At 43.3% G+C, this 19,224-nt stretch overlaps 1 protein-coding gene across 4 annotated transcripts in view; it reads right to left on the minus strand.

Annotated features, from left to right (window-relative positions):
• Positions 1–325: 325 nt before the first annotated feature.
• Positions 326–19,224, minus strand: part of SI (sucrase-isomaltase) — a 179,169-nt gene continuing 160,270 nt past the window's right edge. For all 4 annotated transcript variants that reach the window (XM_033957601.1, XM_033957603.1, XM_033957604.1 and 1 more), the window contains 8 exons: positions 15,200–15,348; positions 13,259–13,343; positions 12,917–12,973; positions 8,012–8,136; positions 6,618–6,706; positions 4,644–4,693; positions 1,307–1,468; positions 326–578 (listed from right to left, as the gene is read on the minus strand). In XM_033957601.1, the coding sequence (XP_033813492.1) occupies positions 501–578; positions 1,307–1,468; positions 4,644–4,693; positions 6,618–6,706; positions 8,012–8,136; positions 12,917–12,973; positions 13,259–13,343; positions 15,200–15,348 (795 nt within the window). In that variant the 3' untranslated portion in view covers positions 326–500. The remainder of the gene's footprint in view (positions 579–1,306; positions 1,469–4,643; positions 4,694–6,617; positions 6,707–8,011; positions 8,137–12,916; positions 12,974–13,258; positions 13,344–15,199; positions 15,349–19,224) is intronic.

Consider the following 19,224-nt stretch of genomic DNA (forward strand, 5'->3'; position numbering starts at 1 on the left):
TAAATTCAGGGCTCCTTTTACGAAGGTGCGCTAGCGTTTTTATTACACGCACCGGATTAGGGCACGCTATAGTGCACGCTATCTGAAAATATACCGCCTGCTCAAAAGGAGGCGGTAGCGACTAGTGCACGCGGCAATTTAGCGTGCGCAATTCTGCGCGTTAAGGCCCTAGCGCACCTTCGTAAAAGGAGCTCTCAGGTTGTTTTTTTTGGTTTTTTTAAAATCACCATATTCAGTATCTTGCTGCTTCAAAAAGATTATGGCCACATGTACAAAAAATACTGAGAAATCTGAACTGGAAAAATTATTGTTTTATTAGGATAAGAGAATGTAATATTCACACAATGAAAATATCATAAAAGCCACAAATAGGAATGAGTTTCGTTAAACATATTTTTAAGATGTTACCCACAATAAAAATAAATCTATTCTTCAGGTGGATCTATTCTTATACTGTATAAATGCAATATAAAAATGTCCCTTGACTGGTTTGATTCTGATTAGGGTGAAGTTTGCCATGTAACTTTTACTGGCTTGTCCAAGCTGACGTTGATGTCTGTCAGAGTAATACTTAAAACCTAAAAAAAGAGAAATAAATGAAAAAACAAGGTTTTTATGAGCTGTTATTTTGAACCAGCTAGATACAGAAAAATCAGAACTGTCATTTTATAGTATTTGACAAATCTAACGGCATTGCAGGCATTTTAAGATGATAAAGGGGCTGGAACTCCTCTCGTATGAGGAAAGACTAAAACGGTTAGGGCTCTTCAGCTTGGAAAAGAGACGGCTGAGGGGAGATAGGATTGAAGTCTACAAAATCCTGAGTGGAGTAGAACGGGTACAAGTGGATCGATTTTTCACTCCGTCAAACATTACAAAGACTAGGGGACTCTCGATGAAGTTACAGGGAAATACTTTTAAAACCAAAAGGAGGAAAATTTTTTTCACTCAGAGAATAGTTAAGCTCTGGAACACGTTGCCAGAGGATGTGGTAAGAGCGGAGAGCGTAGCTGGTTTTAAGAAAGGTTTGGACAAGTTCCTGGAGGAAAAGTCCATAGTCTGCTATTGAGAAAGACACGGGGGAAACCACGGATTGCCCTGGATCGGAAGCATGGAATGTTGCTACTCTTTGGGGTTCTAGAATGTTGCTCCTCTTTGGGATTCTAGAATCTTGTTACTCTGGGGATTCTGCATGGAATGTTGCTACTATGTGGGGTTTAGATGTCAACCCATGAATATATAAGGAAAATATTCCTATTATACTAAAATTAGTTATTATGAAACATATGCTTTATTTTTCACCTACCTGATCGGTTGTGCTACTAACAAACTGAGGGTTATGGGTTGTGGCATCAACTTCAAGATTAACGCTTGTTACTGCAGAGTTTCCAATTCCATAGATTTTAACATAGCCAAGTTTCAGTCCTGATATATAGTTATTATGGATTATTTTGCTTTGCAGAGTTCTCTGGAAAATAAAACCATACAACAGGCATTTGACTGGGTGCATTTGTTTCTCATAACCTGATTTACAATATGTTATTTGCAGAATACCTATGCGGTAGACTCAAAAGTACGTTGCATTCCATTTGCTCCGGTCTTGACAAGATATCAAGATGAGGTGAAGCATCTTATTACAGTAACGGAGCTACATAGCTGGAGCTATTTTACCAGTTATACCACAGCTTGAGACGTGTACCTGTGCACATTGTAAGCCACGGTATGGTATTTACATAATAATGAGCTACGTTACATACATTTGCATGCTTTGCATTTCAAAACACGGCAATTAAACTTATCTATAAGGTTGGGAAATATGATCATGTCACTCCTCTTCTGCAAGAAGCTCACTGGCTACCCATTACTCACCGTATCACCTATAAAACTTTAATGCTGGTCTACAAAATCAAATTTTCGTGTCTCCTTTCTTTTCTCGATAAATTCATCCCTTTTTGCCCTTCCCGGACTCTTAGATCGGCCGATCAGAATCTACTGACCATACCTTCCATCAAAGAATTCTATTACACTAGAAAAACTAATTTCTCCGTTGTAGCTCCTACTTTATGGAACGCCATGCCACTTCAACTCTGCCAGAGAAAGGGCGGGACCGCCGGAAGAGGAAGCAGCATAGACGCAGGGCTAAGAGAAGGGGCAGGACCGCTGGCAGAGGAAGCAGCAGGACGACAGTAGGAAACTTCTACATGATGGGGGGGGGTGGGGAGGCTGTGTGGTGTGCGAGCGGTCCTTCGGGGTGCGGGTGCGTGTTCCAACGCGAGCGGTCCTTCGGGGTGCAGGTGCGAGCGGTCCTGCGTGGGGGGTGAATCGGACGTCGGAGGGGGGCATCAGGCTTTCAGGGTGGGGACAGGACTTCAAGGGGGAGAGGAGAGTCGGGGTGGGCTAAAGGAGAGTGGGCTGGCCAGAGGAGAGTCGGGGCGGGCTAAAGGAGAGTCGGGCTGGCCAGAGGAGAGTCGGGGCAGGCTAAAGGAGAGTCGGGCTGGCCAGAGGAGAGTCGGGGTGGGCGAAAGGAGAGTCGGGCAGCGACGGGAAAGTCGGGGCGGAATGCGCGGTATACAGGTGTGTGCGGTATATAAAAATTTATTTACATAAATTACAGTTCCCCGCGCGCTATACCCGTGTGCACGTTTTACACGGGTGCGCGGTATATGAGTGAAAATACGGTAATTATTAACTTTACATTCCCCCCTTCCCCCTCAAGTTCACAGTCGTACCTGTAATTTGTCCATTTAATGTTCACACTTCTCCTCCCCTTATAATAATTTATTTTTAACCTTTCGTTTTTAACATTGTAAACCGGCCAGGTGTCGGTCGATGGTCGGTATATTAAAATTAATAAACTTGAACTTGAACTTATTGCTATCTAATACAGAGTGACACATTTAACACAGTGTTGGGGCACCATACTCAGCGCTAGAGCCCTTTAACAAGCATTAAAGGGCAAATAATACAGGTTTATGCCCTATCACATCTTGATAGCTTTCTTCTTTAAACCACATATAGACAGTGGCAGATCCGTTTTAGAAAAGTGAAAGGAAATCATGAATATACCAACTTAACCATCTGGACAATGAAAACCATATCTCTTACAATGCCTTATCAACTTATCCGTGTTATCTACCATTATCTGTGTTTGCCATACTATGTTGGCTCTGGTATGATCTCTCATACCTTGTTTGCTACACAATTTTTGAATTTGCAGACCTACCGTATTTTTTGCTCCATAAGACGCACTTTTTCCACCCCCAAAATGGGGGTGGAAATAAGGGTGCGTCTTATGGAGTGAATACCCCCCCCCCCATTACCTTTTTTTTAAATTATGGTGCCCTCCCTCGCTGGACGCAGATGCCTGCCTGGTCCCTGCCAGTTCCCGCGAAGCACTGACGGCTGATGTGGCTGCTTCTGAGTCCTCTTCTTTTCCCGTGCGGCAGAGCGGCGCACAAGGCTGTCTGCCCGGTCCTGCGCCGCTTCCCGACCAGGCAGGCAGCCTTGTGCACCGCTCTGCCGCAAGGGAAAAGAAGAGGACTCGGAGGCAGCCGTCAGTGCTCGCGGGAACCGGCAGGGACCAGGCAGGCAGCTGCATCTAGTGAGGGAGGGCGCCAGAATTTTAAAAAATGTAACGGGGGAGGGAGGCCGGGGCCTGCCCTACCAAATTAAAAATAGGTAAGGGGGGGGGGGGAAGAGGCCTGAGTCAGGGCCGGGCCTGCCTGATATGATAATGCGTTTTAATCAAAATTTTATTAAACTTGAAATTTGATTCTCCGGGACCAAGGCGTAGCATTTGAAAATAGAAACATAGAAACATCGAAATAGATGGCAGATAAGGGCCACGGCCCATCTACTCTGCCCACCCCAATGACCCTCCCGTACCTTTCTCTGTGAATAGATCCCATGTGTCTATCCCATTTGGCCTTAAAATCAGGCACGCTGCTGGCCTCAATCACCTGAAGTGGAAGACTATTCCAGCGATCAACCACCCTTTCAGTGAAAAAGAATTTCCTGGTGTCCCCGTGCAGTTTCCCGCCCCTGATTTCCCTTGTTGCCGCGGGACCCTTGAAAAAGAAGGTATCTTCTTCCACCTCGATGCGGCCCGTGAGATACTTGAATGTCTCAATCATGTCACCCCTCTCTCTACGTTCCTCGAGTGAGTACAGCTGCAACTTATCCAGCCGTTCCTCGTACGGGAGATCCTTGAGTCCCTAGACCATCCGGGTGGCCATTCTCTGGACCGACTCCAGTCTCAGCACATCCTTAGGGTAATGCGGCCTCCAGAATTGCACACAGTATTCCAGGTGGGGCCTCACCATGGATCTATACAACGGCATAATGACTTCAGGCTTACGGCTGACGAAACTCCTGCCTCTGTTTCCAAACTGATTCTCCCATTTGATATGATAAGGAAAATGATGTTGGTAAATCAGTGTGTCTTTCTAATTAATGACTTTTAAAATATAATAAGCCGATGACAGCTACTTCCACTGGATTCTAACTCAGTCCTATCCTTAGACGATTGCACCTGTTCCAATAGATTGCCATATAACAATGCCTAGTACTCACTTACTCATTTGAAGTCCTGTTAAATGTCAACTGAAAGCAAGAATTTCTGTGTATAAACATAGAATACATACCTGAAATGCATTAAATGAAACTTGGAAATAAAGGTTCTTTTCATAGACATCTGTAATGCAGAAGAGTAATGAAATGCATCTCTAAATCAAAAATATTTATTTCTTTCTAACATTTCTAACCAGCTTAAACCTAAGTGGCTTACAAAAATGCATACATAATTATCAAACAACACACTGCTTATTTTTTTTTAAAAAAAACCAACATTCTATAAATTCATTACAGCATAGAAAATATGTTCCCCACAAGAAAAATAGGGGAGAAGTTATCAACATGGGCTAGATTTAGAATATCTTCTTTTAGCTATTTATTTATCGCTGTTATCAAAGTTCCACTCCTTCTACCATGACATTCAGAGCTGATATTCAGACAGCAGAGGCTGAATATTCAGATATAATGATCTGAAATTTGGCAGCTAAGATTTCATGCTAAGAAATACAAGGTCATGTGTCTGGGCTGCAAAAACCCGAGGGAACGGTACAGATTAGGGAGTGAAGAGCTTATGTGCACGACAGAAGAGCGGGACTTGGGTGTGATTGTATGTGATGATCTTACGGTGGCCAAACAGGTTGAAAAGGTGATGATGAAAGCTAGAAGGATGCTAGGGTGCATAGGGAGCGGTATGGCCAGTAGGAGAAAGGAGGTATTGATGCCTCTTTATAAGACTCTGGTGAAACCTCATTTAGAATATTGTGTACAATTCTGGAGGCCCGCACCTTCAAAAAGATATAAAAAGGATGGAGTCGGTCCGGAGGAAGGCTACTACAATGGTGCGTGGTCTTTGTCATAAGGCGGAAGGGGCCAGACTTAAAGATCTCACTGTGTATACTTTGGAGGGAAGGCGGCAGAGGGGAGATATGATAGAGACGTTGAGGCGAGTCTCTTTCATTTGAAAGGAAGCTCTGGAATGAGAAGGCATAGAATGAAGTTAAAAGGTGATAGGCTCAGGAGCAGTATTCCCTCTAAGCGGGCGGGTGTTGTGAGCAAACTTTTTTCACTGTGAGCTAAAAATATCGGGCGCCAGCAAGTTATGAGCCAAATAAATATGTTGTCAAAGTTGCTGATACATGAGGACGAGGTATTCAAAGGAATTTTAGGCCTACACGCTAAATTAAATAACGTTAAATAATATTTTTAAGAACACAAAACAACGCATTAATTCTTGAAAGTACAAAATTCTTTATTTATTTTTTTTTTTTTACCAGAAAAACTCAAATTTATTTTAAAACAGTCTACAGAAATTGTAGGGATGAAATGATATCTTAATAAATGTTTTACAACAAATGTAGTTATGTCTGTTACATCCATATGTGTAAACTGTAAATTAAAAACAGTCCAGAAGACAATACGTTTGATGCTTTCAATTTCTAGACAATCTATCAATTCCAGCTTCTACACAAAAGTATAAATACATTAAAACACCCCCACCCCGACGTCCGATTCCTCCCCCAGCCTCCCCTTACCTTTGCGACGCGTTACATGGACTGCCAGCTCGCCTGCCTGCAAGCACGTGTGTGCGCTGTGACGAGAAACTTGTGCGCTGCGATGTAATATTTTGTGCGCCAGCGCACGCCAGCGCAGCTTAGCGGGAACACTGCTCAGGAGTAGACTAAGAAAATACTTTTTTTTTTATAACAGAAAGGGTGTTAGATGCCTGGAATAGGCTTCTGGTAGAGATAAAGACTGTCTGAATTCAAGAAAGTGTGGGACAGGCACATGGGATCTTTTAGGAAGAGATAGTGGGTGCTGTAGATGGACAGACTGAATAAACCATTTGGCCTTTATCTGCCATCATATTTGTATGTTAATGCGAATTGCCATGGCTAGTGTTTAAATGAAATATCTATCTGTATGTTTCTACGTTATACCAATTAAATAAATTTAATTAAAGAATATATTCAAATTCAGACATCTTTTCCATTCAAACGTCTTTTACCATTTAGGATTATTTCTTCACTGGGAGGGAATTCACTTACCAATACTTATCCCATCATCCCAGCAAAGTTGACCTTGAGCAGTTCCGTTTTCATCCAAAGCAACAGTAAGCCCCATGAAATTTTGGCGGCTGCATAAATTTAAAAATAAAAAGCATAGATGTGTGGATGTGTTGTAGCCTAAGATATCAGTCCAAAAAAGCACCATTTAATTTGTAAATTATAGTCCATAGGTTGTATTACAAAAACATCTTTTAAAAATAAAATAAATACCTATCAATTCCAGTACAATGATTATAGTCCACATTAAAGGAGAGTGAAACCATACACAATCAAGGGTAGTTGAATTAAAGAAAACTAAACTTGGTCATATTTGCATATGCCACAAATGTACAGGGTTCTTATGATTTGATAATAATTTCTTGAATGTATTTAGTTACATGTATCAAAGTGCTTTTTGTGATCTTTGATGTGAAAATGAATAAAATAGATTTAAATATAAATACCTATCAAAATATACACAAAATTATGAACAGAAATAATGTTAACAATACAGAACAACAACATGCCAATTATAGTCTCAACTATTTGATGTAAACCAAACCTGACCCGTTGTCAGATAAGAGCAAAGTCGGATAATACAGAAAACAATGGTAAAAATCACACAGAATATGTACTTTGGGGCTGATTCTCCAAACGGCATCCCGATTGTAAGCGGCAGTAGATGTCCTGCCGCCTTCTCACCAGCCAATCGGGTTGCAAGTTTCTAAAAAAATGTGTGAGGATCTATGTCTACATTTTAGGCAGGTACAGTGCGTCTGTAGAGATGCATAGAGATGCTTAAGAATGCCCAAGGTGGGGCATAGGTGTGGTTTCGTCCAGAAGTGGACTTGGGAGGGCTTATGTATCCCTACACGTCTCCGTGGACAGGAGACATATGTTTGAAATGTAGGCCTGCAAAATGCTGGCCTACATTTCTTACTTCAACAGTAGATAAGACTTGCCATCAGCTAATCACGGCATGGGAATCCCCGATCAGCTGAGCCGGCAGGACTCAGTTCACAGAAGCGTGGGATGAATACAGAAGATTTAGAATCAGAAAATAATATTAAATATTGAACTAGGCCAGTTACTGGGCAGACTTGCACGGTCTGTGTCTGTGTATGGCCGTTTGGTGGAGGATGGGCAGGGGAGGGCTTCAATGGCTGGGAAGGTGTAGATGGGCTGGAGTAAGTCTTAACAGAGATTTCGGCAGTTGGAACCCAAGCACAGTACCGGGTAAAGCTTTGGATTCTTGCCAAGAAATAGCTAAGAAGAAAAAATTAAAAAAAAAAAAAATTTTCATTGAATCAGGTTGGGCAGACTGGATGGACCATTCGGGTCTTTATCTGCCGTCATCTACTATGTTACTATGACTCCCCGAAGCGTTCACTTACCTATAGTAGGTGGTGTTTGCTGGTTCTTGCCACGGAATGATGTAACCGCCACGGACATGAAGGTTTATATGTTCAAGAGGAGCTGGAAACTCATACCACTGTCCCCTTATTCCAATATCCTTACCCTACAAAAGATAATTCAGGGTGTTTGTGAGATTTCTCTATCATTACTGAGCGTGGAGTTTCCTCTTTTTTCTCTGCATATCTTTTTGGTGTTCAAGATTCTGTAATGGTGTGTACAAATCCACAGGTGTGTAGTTGGAATTTTTTTTTTTTTTTAGTCAAAAGGGAATCCAGTGAATGGAACCTCTGGAAGGTATTTATCTCGGTTAGGGCTCCTTTTAATAAGGATTAGTGCGCACTAATCACACCCTAAACACTAACACGTGCATGTTAGTCTATGGACGCGTTAGCGTTTAGCGTGCACAAAGATTAGCACGCGTTAAACACGCGCTAAAATGCTTAGCGCACCTTTGTAAAAGAGGGCCTTAAATTTCCCACTTCATATCGAGCCACTGGAATCGACTGCCCCTGCAGATCAGATCCCTTGGGGGACTCCTCAACTTTAGAAAAGCAATAAAAACATACCTCTTCATCTAACCCCTACCCTTGACCGATAGACTACAAAGAGATGTATATTGGTACCAGAACCAGTATGTGTCACATGAGGATAATTTGTATCATACACTGTAACTTTTTGTTTGTCAAATTAGGATATAACTTGTACTGAAAAACTTATCCTGTAAGGATAACTATTTCAAATTATAACCAGTAAACTGTAAATTAAGAACAAGCTCCGATCCCGTATAGGGAGGAGCGTGGCCAAATCGGCCGAAGCTGGAGCGAAAAGGAGGGTGGGGGAGGGGGAAGGGAGGAGATAGAAGGGCCAATCAACAGAGGAAGCGGTGGGGGTTAGGGGGATAGGGGTGAGCGGAAGGGAGGTCGCCCTTTCGACATGGCGATCCAGGAAGATAGACACGGCTTACCTCACCTGCAGGAATTTCTCGGTAGGCCCAGCGAACCCACCGCGCCTCGTTCGCCTGCCAGCGCGCACCTGCCTACCAGCGTGCACTCTCTCCTACGGAGGCACGCTTTGCCTGAGTCGCGTCGGACATCTCCTACTCTCCCTGAGCTACCGGAGAGTGTCGGGTTTAGCGTGGATAGCCAGACCCCGCCGAGACGCTCCTGCTGGTTTGCGAGGTAAGAACGTCCCGCAAGCGGATCGGACCGCCGTACACGCGACCCCGTACTGTCCCTGAACCCCAATGTAGCTGGAAGTGGGTCTGGCCACTGTACACGCGGTAAACACGGTCACCAGTGTGCACCCAAGGAGCCGGTAAGCGCCGCAGCACACGCGGCCATTTAACTCCCTCGTTAGGGCTACGGCGGTAGTGGGGAGGTGTGGATTCGGCTCTGGCAGTAGTGGGGGGACAGGTTGATGGTGCGCCGCAGCCAACTTCAGTGATCCGCTAGTGATCCGCTCCTGCCGGTGAATAATGGCTCCGGCTGCCGCGGAGAGCAGATTATGCGCCCACGTGTCCCGGCGGCTGGGTCAGTTATCCGGCGCTGCCGGTTTGTCTACAGGGAGGACTCCGGCTGCTGCGGGGGAGCGGGTGGTGTGACCACATGGCCATGTGGCCTCTAGCAACGCAAGCAGCGAAACTTGACCACACCATCTCCAACTTACTGACAACAACGAGCGAGTTTAAATCATTTCGTAAAGACATTAAAACCTTGCTTTTCAAAAAAATTTATCCAGCTGTCTTAACTCTTCCCCCTGCCCCCTCCCTTGTAAATTCCCCCCAAAAAATATCTTCCTCTTTTGCTACTTCATTCTCCTCAAAGTCACATCCATGTAAACAACTCCTTAAATTGCAATTCTCCAGGAAATGTAAACAAATCCCTAAATTATAATTCTCCTGGACTTGTCCAGTTATTTTATTTTATTTTTTCTTTTGCATTTCAAAAATCCTAAATTGTATTCTCCTGGAAATGTCCAGCTAGATTCTTTTGTAAACCGCCTAGAACTGCAAGGTACGGGCGGAATAGAAGTCATTAATTTAATGTAATGTAATATGAGACCCTAGTACATATCGTGGACCTGATGGGTCGCCGTGGGTGCGGACTGCTGGGCATGATGGACCTCTGGTCTGACCCAGCAGAGGCAGCTCTTATGTTCTTATATCAAAATAGGATAAAAACTTGTATTGTAAACTTGTACAGAAATTATCTTTGTTAAACATGTAACCCGTTCTGAGCTCCTGGGGGACAACGGGGTAGAAATCGAATTAAATAAATAAATACCAAAATCAAGAAAACTTTTCTTGCATTGCAGCTACTCCACCGGACCACTGCCCCATACATGGATCTTTCCCGTGCTAAGGTTTGCTGCAGCTGGAAAATGGCCGATTTTTCATGTTCTGCATTAATAGCCACACGCTGTTTCCATTCGCATGCGGGCCCTTATCACCACCCATTTTGCCGGCCATAAGAGCTTATGTGCTAATTACCCTGTTTCCGCGAAAATAAGACCTATCCCAAAAATAAGCCCTAACATGATTTTTAAAGATGCTCCTAATATAAGCCCTACCCCAAAAATAAGCCCTAGTTAAGATCCACCCCCCTCTCGAATTTACCCAACACTCTCTAAATCCATCCCTGACACTAGTGCTGCCTAATTTGCTGAAAAAATTGGACCCTGCTGCTTTAGGAGGCCTCGAGGGTACGGTATGTTAGTCTCACGGTGGGAGGGTCGGTGGGGTTCTGCTGTACAGGGAGATGGGAAGGAGGGATAGAAAGATGCACAAGGGGATGGGTGAGATGGGAGGAAAGATGCTGCACATGGGGGGGGGGGGAGAGAAAGGAAAGAGGAAGAATTGGGGTGGAGGAGAGGAAGGGAGAGATGATTGTTGTGCATGAAAAAAATAAGACATCCCCAAAAGTAAGCCCTAGTGCATTTTTTGGACCCCCAAATTAATATAAGACACTGTCTTATTTTCGGGAAAACATGGCAGTTAGCACATGGCAATGTGGCTGTACTAAATGGATTAGAGCAGACTCTCCCACTCACCACCACCAGACACACTCCCTAGGCCAAAAAATAAAACTTTATATTAGCACACAGGGACTGTGCACGTGCGTCAGAATTTTACAGCAGAATGCTTCAGCGTGCCCCACAGCAAGCCCTTTTTTAAGCTGCGTTAAGCATGCATTAGTGCTTACTGCAGCTCAGTAAAAAGACCCTGTTGTAAATTGGGGTTTTATTTATTTACTAGTGTTTAAGCCCGTTACATTAACGGGTGCTAGAGTACATGTCTGTGGTTTTTTTTTTTATTTGTCTCTCTCTCCTTGGATGCTGTCTGTCTATCATTCTTTCTGTCTGTCTCTCCCTGGCCCCCTGTCTATCTTTATTTCTAACTCTATCCTCTTCCCTCAATCCTGCATGTGCCCTTTTTTCTTTCTCCTCCCCACTTCCTTCCAACGTCTGCTCCCCCTGTCCCTCAGACTTCCATTCAGTGGCTGTCCCATCTCTCCCTCACACTTCCATTCAGTGTCTGTCTCCCTCTCTCTACCCCTTCTATCTACTGTTCACCCTCTGTCTTGCCCCTTCCATTCACTGCCCTCTCTTTTCTTTCCATCCAGTGTCCGCCCTCTCTCTCTCTGTTCCATATGGCATCTCCTCCTTCCTTTCCCCTTTCCTTTTCCCTTGGTCTGGCATACATTCCTACTTCCCTCTATGCCCTGCCATCTCTTCTTCCCTCCAAGCTATTCTCTCCCCCTCTGCTCCCTTTCCTCCTTGAACTTCACCGGGCAGCAGCAGCAGCAGCATTCACAATTCATTGCTGTTGCTGGCTTCAGGTCTTCCTCTCTGTCGGCTCATCTTCCTGAAACAGAAAGTAGGCAGGACCCGCCAGAGAGGAAGGCCTAAAGTCGGCAATAGCAGCGAATTGTAAACGCTGCTGCTGCCCGAAGAAGCCAGGCCTTGAAAAACCCAAGGCAGACCGCTTCTCTTCCCTCCCAGCCCAACCCCCGCTGACTCGGCTCCCTTACCCTTTCCTATCCCCGCCTGTGTCGCGGAAGCGGCAATCGGGGTGGCGAGGACGCTAAGGAGACTGTGAAGGTGTTGGCGCACGGCGGCGCTCCACGTAGTCCTCCTCCCAGCAGCTGCCGCCAGCACCAATCGGGGCGGCGAGGACGCGGGCAGGGAGAGAGCTTGCCTGCGCTTCCTCCAGCGATTGATGAGTGAGGGCGGGAGGAGGGGAGTGGCCAGAAATTTCCCTGCCGCCGGATTGGCTGCCATGGATCAGAAATCACGGCGGCAGGGATCACGAAATTTCAAGAGCGCATGAGCGCTCTAGGGTTTTATTATATAGGATTTTAAAAAATTCTAGCCCACTTATGCCTAAGTGGTTCACAATATATATACAAAATTAATCATCAAAATAACAATACGACAACATACGTTCATCTCAAAAATTTCAAAGAATAAATAAATCTGTCAAGAAAACGCCTCAACAAAACTTCTTTAATTTTGCAAATGCACTACATTAATAATGCTGTAACCTAAGAAAAAACCAGTGGGAAATATTAATTCAAAAATAGGTCTGGAAGAAAAACTGTGAATCACAGAAAGCATAATCCACAGATACAACAGTGATTCAAATATAAGTGACTCAACCCCTCTTTTACTAAGATGCGCTAATCGATTTAGCTCATGCTAAACGCTAACGCGTGCATGTTAGTCTAGGGACGCATTAGCGTTTAGCATGCGCTAATCGGTTAGCGCACCTTAGTAAAAGAAGGGGGCCGAGTCACTTATATTTGAATAACTGTTGTATCTGTGGGTTTTGATTTTTGTGAATACATTAACAAATAACACAGCAAACAAACAACTTATTTCCTTACCGTGTAATAATCATACCAGCGTGCCTTTGGTATGTATGCATACACACTTCTATGTCCCTGAAATTTAAGAATAAAATAATGTTACCTAAACACTCTTATCTTCCAGTGCACCAAGGGCTCCTTTTACGAAGCCGCGTTAGCGGCTTTATCGCACGCGCATTTTTAGCGCGCGCTAACCCCCGCGCTAGCCGAAAAACTACCGCCTGTTCAAGAGGAGGCGGCAGCGGCCAGCGAGGCCGGCAAATTAGCGCGCGCTATTACGTGCGTTAAACCGCTAACGCGGCTTCGTAAAAGGAGCCCCAAGTTTTGAAATATTCCAAGCACCTTTTTAGAAATACTTACTTCATCCAGTACTGGACTAATCAATAGTGCGGGTCCCCAGAGAAACTGTCTGTATACCTCCCAGGTTTCTCTGTCATCCACAAACCTAAAAGAGCAATTTAAAAAAAAATGCATTTATACATTTATAATTCTATCCCAATTAAAGGTTCATTAAAAAATATATATATATATTCCAGTTACAAAGGACATTTGCATATATCCAAGAATTACTGGTTAAAGCTACATCCTCAGCACCCTGGGGTTGTAGGTTCAAACCCACACTGCTCCTTGTGACCCTGGGCAAGTCACTTAATCCCCCCATTGCCCCAGGTAGATTAGATAGATTGTGAGCCCACTGGGACAGACAGGGAAAAATGCTTGGGTACCTAAATAAATTCATGTAAAACGTTCTGAGCTCTCTTGAGAGAACGGAATGGAAAATTGAATAAATAAATACATAAAAAAATGGAATAAAGTGAATCTGGACCATTCAAAAATATTTATTTACGAGTTTTATCAAATGCTTCTCAAATGTTAGTTTCACATTTGGGACATCATTTTCTTTTTGCTTAGGGAGCCCATTGTGATTCTTACTCCCCCCCCCCCCCTTTTACAGCTCTGCACGGGGCAGGAGTACAGGAAGATCGCTCCTGCCCCGCATCACCGCTAGACCACCAGGTAAGGTCTGGGGGTGGGTCAGAGCCGGCCAAAAGTTATTCGCGATTTTTCCCTATTCGCGGGCCGGCTCTGCCCCTAACCCCCACGAATAGGGAGGGAGAAGTGTATATTTTATATATATTTTGTTAACAATATAAAAATAGTAAAATGATCAAATATATGTGTATACACTATATATATATATATATATATTTTTTTTTTAGGGGGGTCATTTTACTATTTTTATATTGTTAAGAAAATTAACAATATAAAAATAGTAAAATGACCCCCCTAAAAAAAAAGAGTTTTATGTTAAACTCTTCCTGCTGTATACCAACTTGGTTGAATCTTTTCATAAAGGTAGCTAATAAATCCTAATAAATAATCTAATATAATAAAGCCTTAAGCGCGCATGCGCACTCCCACCTGCGTGCTCCCGTCTTCCGTGAGCTGTAGGGACCCGCAAGAAGGAGTGCGCATGAGCGCTTAGCTGTGGCAGGGGCCGATTGACAGAGGCACGAAACACGCCGCGACTCCCCCCTCCCGCCCTCACTCACCCACCACCAGCTGGCCTCCCTGCTCTCCACCTCGCGCAAACCTAAATCCAAGAAAAACGGCACTACCGGTAGAAGTTTATTTTTAAGATTAAAGAAGGCTTCCAACACAGGCAGCGATCGTGAGAGGAGCCGCGGCGGCAACTTAAACTTGAAAATAAACTTCTACCAGTAGTGACGTTTTTCCTGCTGTGTCCTCTCGATCTCCTTTATCACACTGAGTGCGATGGTAGGCCAGACCGCGGAAAGCAAAGGGGGGGGGGGGGGGGGTTGGTGGAAATGGTGCTGCACAGGGACCTATAGGGAAGGTAAATACCGCTGCTGCTGCTGCTGCTCAGAGAAGTGGACGGAGAGGGAAATACTGCTTCTTTTGCTGCACAGGGAAGTGAGGTCAGGGGAGGGAAATGCTGCTGCACAGGGAAATGAAGGGGGGGAATGTTACATATGGAGCAGGGAGAGAGACAGATAGAAATAAAGACAGACAGACAGTGGGAGGGAGGGAGACAGAAAGAAAGGAAGAAAGACACGGGCAGGAAGAGGGACAGAGAAAGGGGGTCAGGGAGAGAGAAATACAGCAGGAGGTAGAGAGACAGAAAGAAAGACAGACAGACATCTATTCTAGCACCCGTTAATGTAACGGGCTTAAAGACTAGTATATTATATAATCCATAAAAAATGCTGAATGTCATGGAAACTATTGAAGCAGTATGCAAATAATGCTTTGTCGTAAAATAAAAATCTTAGTACTCACTCGTGCAGCATTGGACGTACAACAGTTGATCCATTAGCGTGAGCTTCAAACATTAATGTGTACAGGTAGGGTAGCAGTGTATATCTTGTATTCAGTACATTTCTAGAGATATTTTCAAATGCTTTATCAAATGCAACAGGATCTTGTCTCTGAGAGGAGGAAATAAGAACATCATTACAATTAAACTAGTCAATATTCAAAGCAATTTAAGTGGGCAGGAGAGGCTCCTGTCCACTTAACTCATGGTCTTCAGGCCAGCCGCTGATACTCAGTGACATTTAACTGGGCAGTGCCATTGTATATCAGCTCTAATTGGCCATTCACAAAGTAGATTGGATGCTGGGGAGGGGAATTCTAAGGAGAGAATTAGGAGGGGGAGGGAGCAAGCAGTGCTGTCCCCTGTGATCAGTTATCCCCCAAAATCCCCTCCCATCAATTTAGCTCCCATCTCCCCAAGGTCCCACCTGCATCCGTGATGGGCCTGGGGTATCTGAGCATGAACAATCCCCATTCACTCCTGCCCCTAGTTGCCCCATGTAGTATAATGGATGCCTGAAACTCTAGTGGTAGTCCCTCAGTACTACTACTAGTATTAATTATTTCTATAGCGGTACCAGATATATGTAGCACTGTACAGAGTCACAAAGAAGACAGTCCCTGCTCAAAAGAGCTTACAATCTACACAGACAAGACAGACAATCAAACAGGATGCCATGGATACAGTTAAGGGAAACAGTTAATCAGCTGGCTGGGTTGGTGGGCAGAGGAGTAGTGTTAAGGATTGAAGGCTATATCAAAAAGGTGGGTTTTCAGCCTGCTTTTAAACAAGGGAAGGGAAGGGGTTTGGCAGACAAACTCGGGTAATTTATTCAAAGCATAGGGGGCAGCTAGATGAAAAGAACAAAGTCTGGACTTGGCAGTGGAGGAGAAGGATACAGCTAAGAGCAGATTATCTGAGGAATGGAGGAGAGAGAAAAGAGGAGAGATATTGAGGGGCAGGCGAATGAACACCCTTGTAGGTCAGCAATAGGAGTTTGAACTGTTTGCGAAAGTGGATAGGGAGCTAGTGAACTGATTTAAAGAGAGGGGTGACATGAGCATAGCGAGGTTGATAAAAGATGATTCGTGCAGCAGTATTACCGCTAGATGTCAGTCTTTCATATACAGAGATCAGCGCATGTTGTCCTTACCATTGCTTTGAATCCTATATGGAAGGCTGACCTCTAGTGGTAGTGCCATGAGACTACCACTAAAACTTAATAATAATAATAATAACTTTATTTTTCTATACCGCCATAGTCAATCGACTTCTAGGCGGTTTACAGTGTAAGAAGGCTGGACAATCAGCGAATAACAAGAGGTCTCAATACAATACAATAAGTCAACATACAATACAATACAATACAAAGATTCTGTATACAATACAGTACCATATAGTACGAGTCTAACTACAATATAATACAAAAATCTGAACACAATACAATACATAAGTCTGAATACAATACAATACATAAGTCTGAATATAATACTATACATAAGTCTAAATACAGTATCCTACAATGAGTCTAAATATAATACAATATTGTAGAAGGGAAAGTTACGTATAGTTTGGAGTTCAATAGGTAATGAATATCTGAGTATTTCTTTAGAACTTCCATTGAGTTGGAGTTCTATGGAAAGCGAATATCTGAATACGTGAGGGGCATCTTTAGAGAAAGAAAGGCGTTTACAGTGAGGGAGTTCTATTGAAGGGGGGGACCGTTTTAGTCCGTGAATTTTGCGAATAAGGCGGTTTTGATCGATTTGCGGAATGCACTGTAAGACTGATTAGGTTTATTTATGTAGTTTTTCAGCCAAACTTGCTGTCTGTTCGCTTGGAACTTAAAGGTTCTATCCAGAAATGATTTGTATCTGCAGCCAGTGATCTTTGGGTATGCAAAGATATTTTTGTTTCTGGTCGCTCGTGTGGGGTTGTGTAGGATGAAGTGAGTTTGTAGATATGAGGGTGCTAGTCCCCAGGCTTGCTTGAAACAGGTGCAAGCAAATTTGAATAGTATTCGCGCTTCAATTGGAAGCCAATGTAGTTTTTTATAGTAGGGGCTGATGTGGTCGTTTTTTCTTAGTCCGAAAATTAGTCGAACGGCGGTGTTTTGTATTAATCTCAGTTTTTTTATTGTTTTTTGTGGGATGCCCAGGTAGATGATGTTGCAGTAGTCAAGAATGGATAGGATCAGTGCCTGTACCAGTAACCTGAATGATGTTGGGTCAAAGTATTTTTTTATGGTCCTTAGTTTCCATAGCGTGTAAAAACATTTTTTCACTAGTGAGTTTGTGTGGTCAGTCATAGTTAGGTGAGTGTCTAGCGTGATACCAAGTATTTTTATGTTTTTGGAAATTAGGTGTTCGTGATTGTTTATTTTTATCAATGTTTTCGTGATTTTGTCATTAGGACTAGCCAGGAAGACTTTTGTTTTTTCTGCGTTTAGTTTTAGTTTGAAATTGGTGGTCCATTTATCGATTTCAGTCATTACGTTTGAGAGGTTGTCTACTATTTCTTTTGTGATGTCATTTAGGGGGACTAGAATGGATATGTCGTCTGCGTAAATGTAGTGTATTAGGTTTAGTTTTTGTAGGAGGTGACCTAAGGAGGCGATATAGATATTGAAGAGGGTGGGCGATAGGGGGGAACCTTGAGGTACGCCTGATGGGTTTTTCCATGGTTTGGAGTAATTTCCATTGCTGATTACTCGGTAGGATCTGTTTATTAGGAATTCTTGGAACCATTTCTTTGCCTTTCCAGTAATTCCCATCACTTCAAGGCACAGTAGCATGATTTCATGATCTACCAGGTCGAATGCGCTGCTAAGGTCTAATTGAAGAATTAGTGCGCTTTTTCCTTTGCTAAAGAGATCATAAAGGTGGTTTAGTAAGGAGGCTAAGACAGATTCTGTGTTGTATCCTTTCCTGAATCCTGATTGGTGTTCACTAAGGATGTTAAATTTGTCTAGGTAGTTGACTAGTTGAAGGTTGACCAATCCTTCCTGTAGCTTTGTGAAAAGGGGAATGCTTGCTATGGGTCTGAAATTGGATGCTAGTGCTGAAGAGGTTTTCTGATCTTTAGGGATTGGAGTGATTAGTATGTGTCCCATTTTTTTGTTTAGTGTTCCGCTTGTGAGGGCGGATGTTATCCATTCAAATAGTTCCTTTTTAAATTCTGGAGGGGCGACTGTCATGATTTTAGGGGGACATGTATCAAGCAGACAGTTAGATTTGGTGTACTTGTTGAATAGGTTTAGGAACTGATGCCAGTTTGGGTATTCGAGGTGGTCCCATATCATGTCTACTCTGGTGTCTTGGTCGTGAGGTTCGAGGTATTGAAGGGCAGTTGTTATGGTAGTGGGTAGAGTTGTTCTTAAGTCAGCAATTTTATTTTGAAAGAAGTTGGCTAGGGTTTGTGCTGATGGGGTGGGTTCATTGTCCTTTTTCAGTATTTGTGTTGTATCGGTTATTGTTTTTACTAGTTTGAACAATTCTTTGCTGTTTATTTTTGAGGTACCAATTTTTTTTGCATAGTGCTTAGTGCGTTTTTCTTTGATCAGATTTTTGTATGTATTCATTTTTTGTTTCCAGTTTGTCTTGTCTGACTCATTGTTTGTTTTTTGCCAGATTCTCTCCAATTTTCTTAGTTCCTGTTTGGTGGTTAGTAGTTCACAGTCAAACCATTCATTTGGTGGTCTATTTTTCTTTTTGTATGTTTTATATGGTGCTACTTGTGACACCATTTCACTACAGGAAGCCTCTAGGGGCAGTAGCAAGTGGGAATTACTCCTATTTGGTTACCACCACTTAAGAATTTAAAGAGCAATTTTCATTTATGTCTAAAGCCACAAAAAAAAACCAGGAAAATTCATATTGAACTACAGTATTTTGTGGCCCATGCTGGCGCGTCTAAAGAAAGGATCTATCTGGTCCTAAAAACTGATGTACATGACCTGTTTGGATATTTCCTATGTTGGACCAGTAAT

The sequence above is a fragment of the Geotrypetes seraphini genome, chromosome 9 (genome assembly GCF_902459505.1).
Source record: "Geotrypetes seraphini chromosome 9, aGeoSer1.1, whole genome shotgun sequence".
NCBI lineage: Eukaryota > Metazoa > Chordata > Amphibia > Gymnophiona > Dermophiidae > Geotrypetes > Geotrypetes seraphini.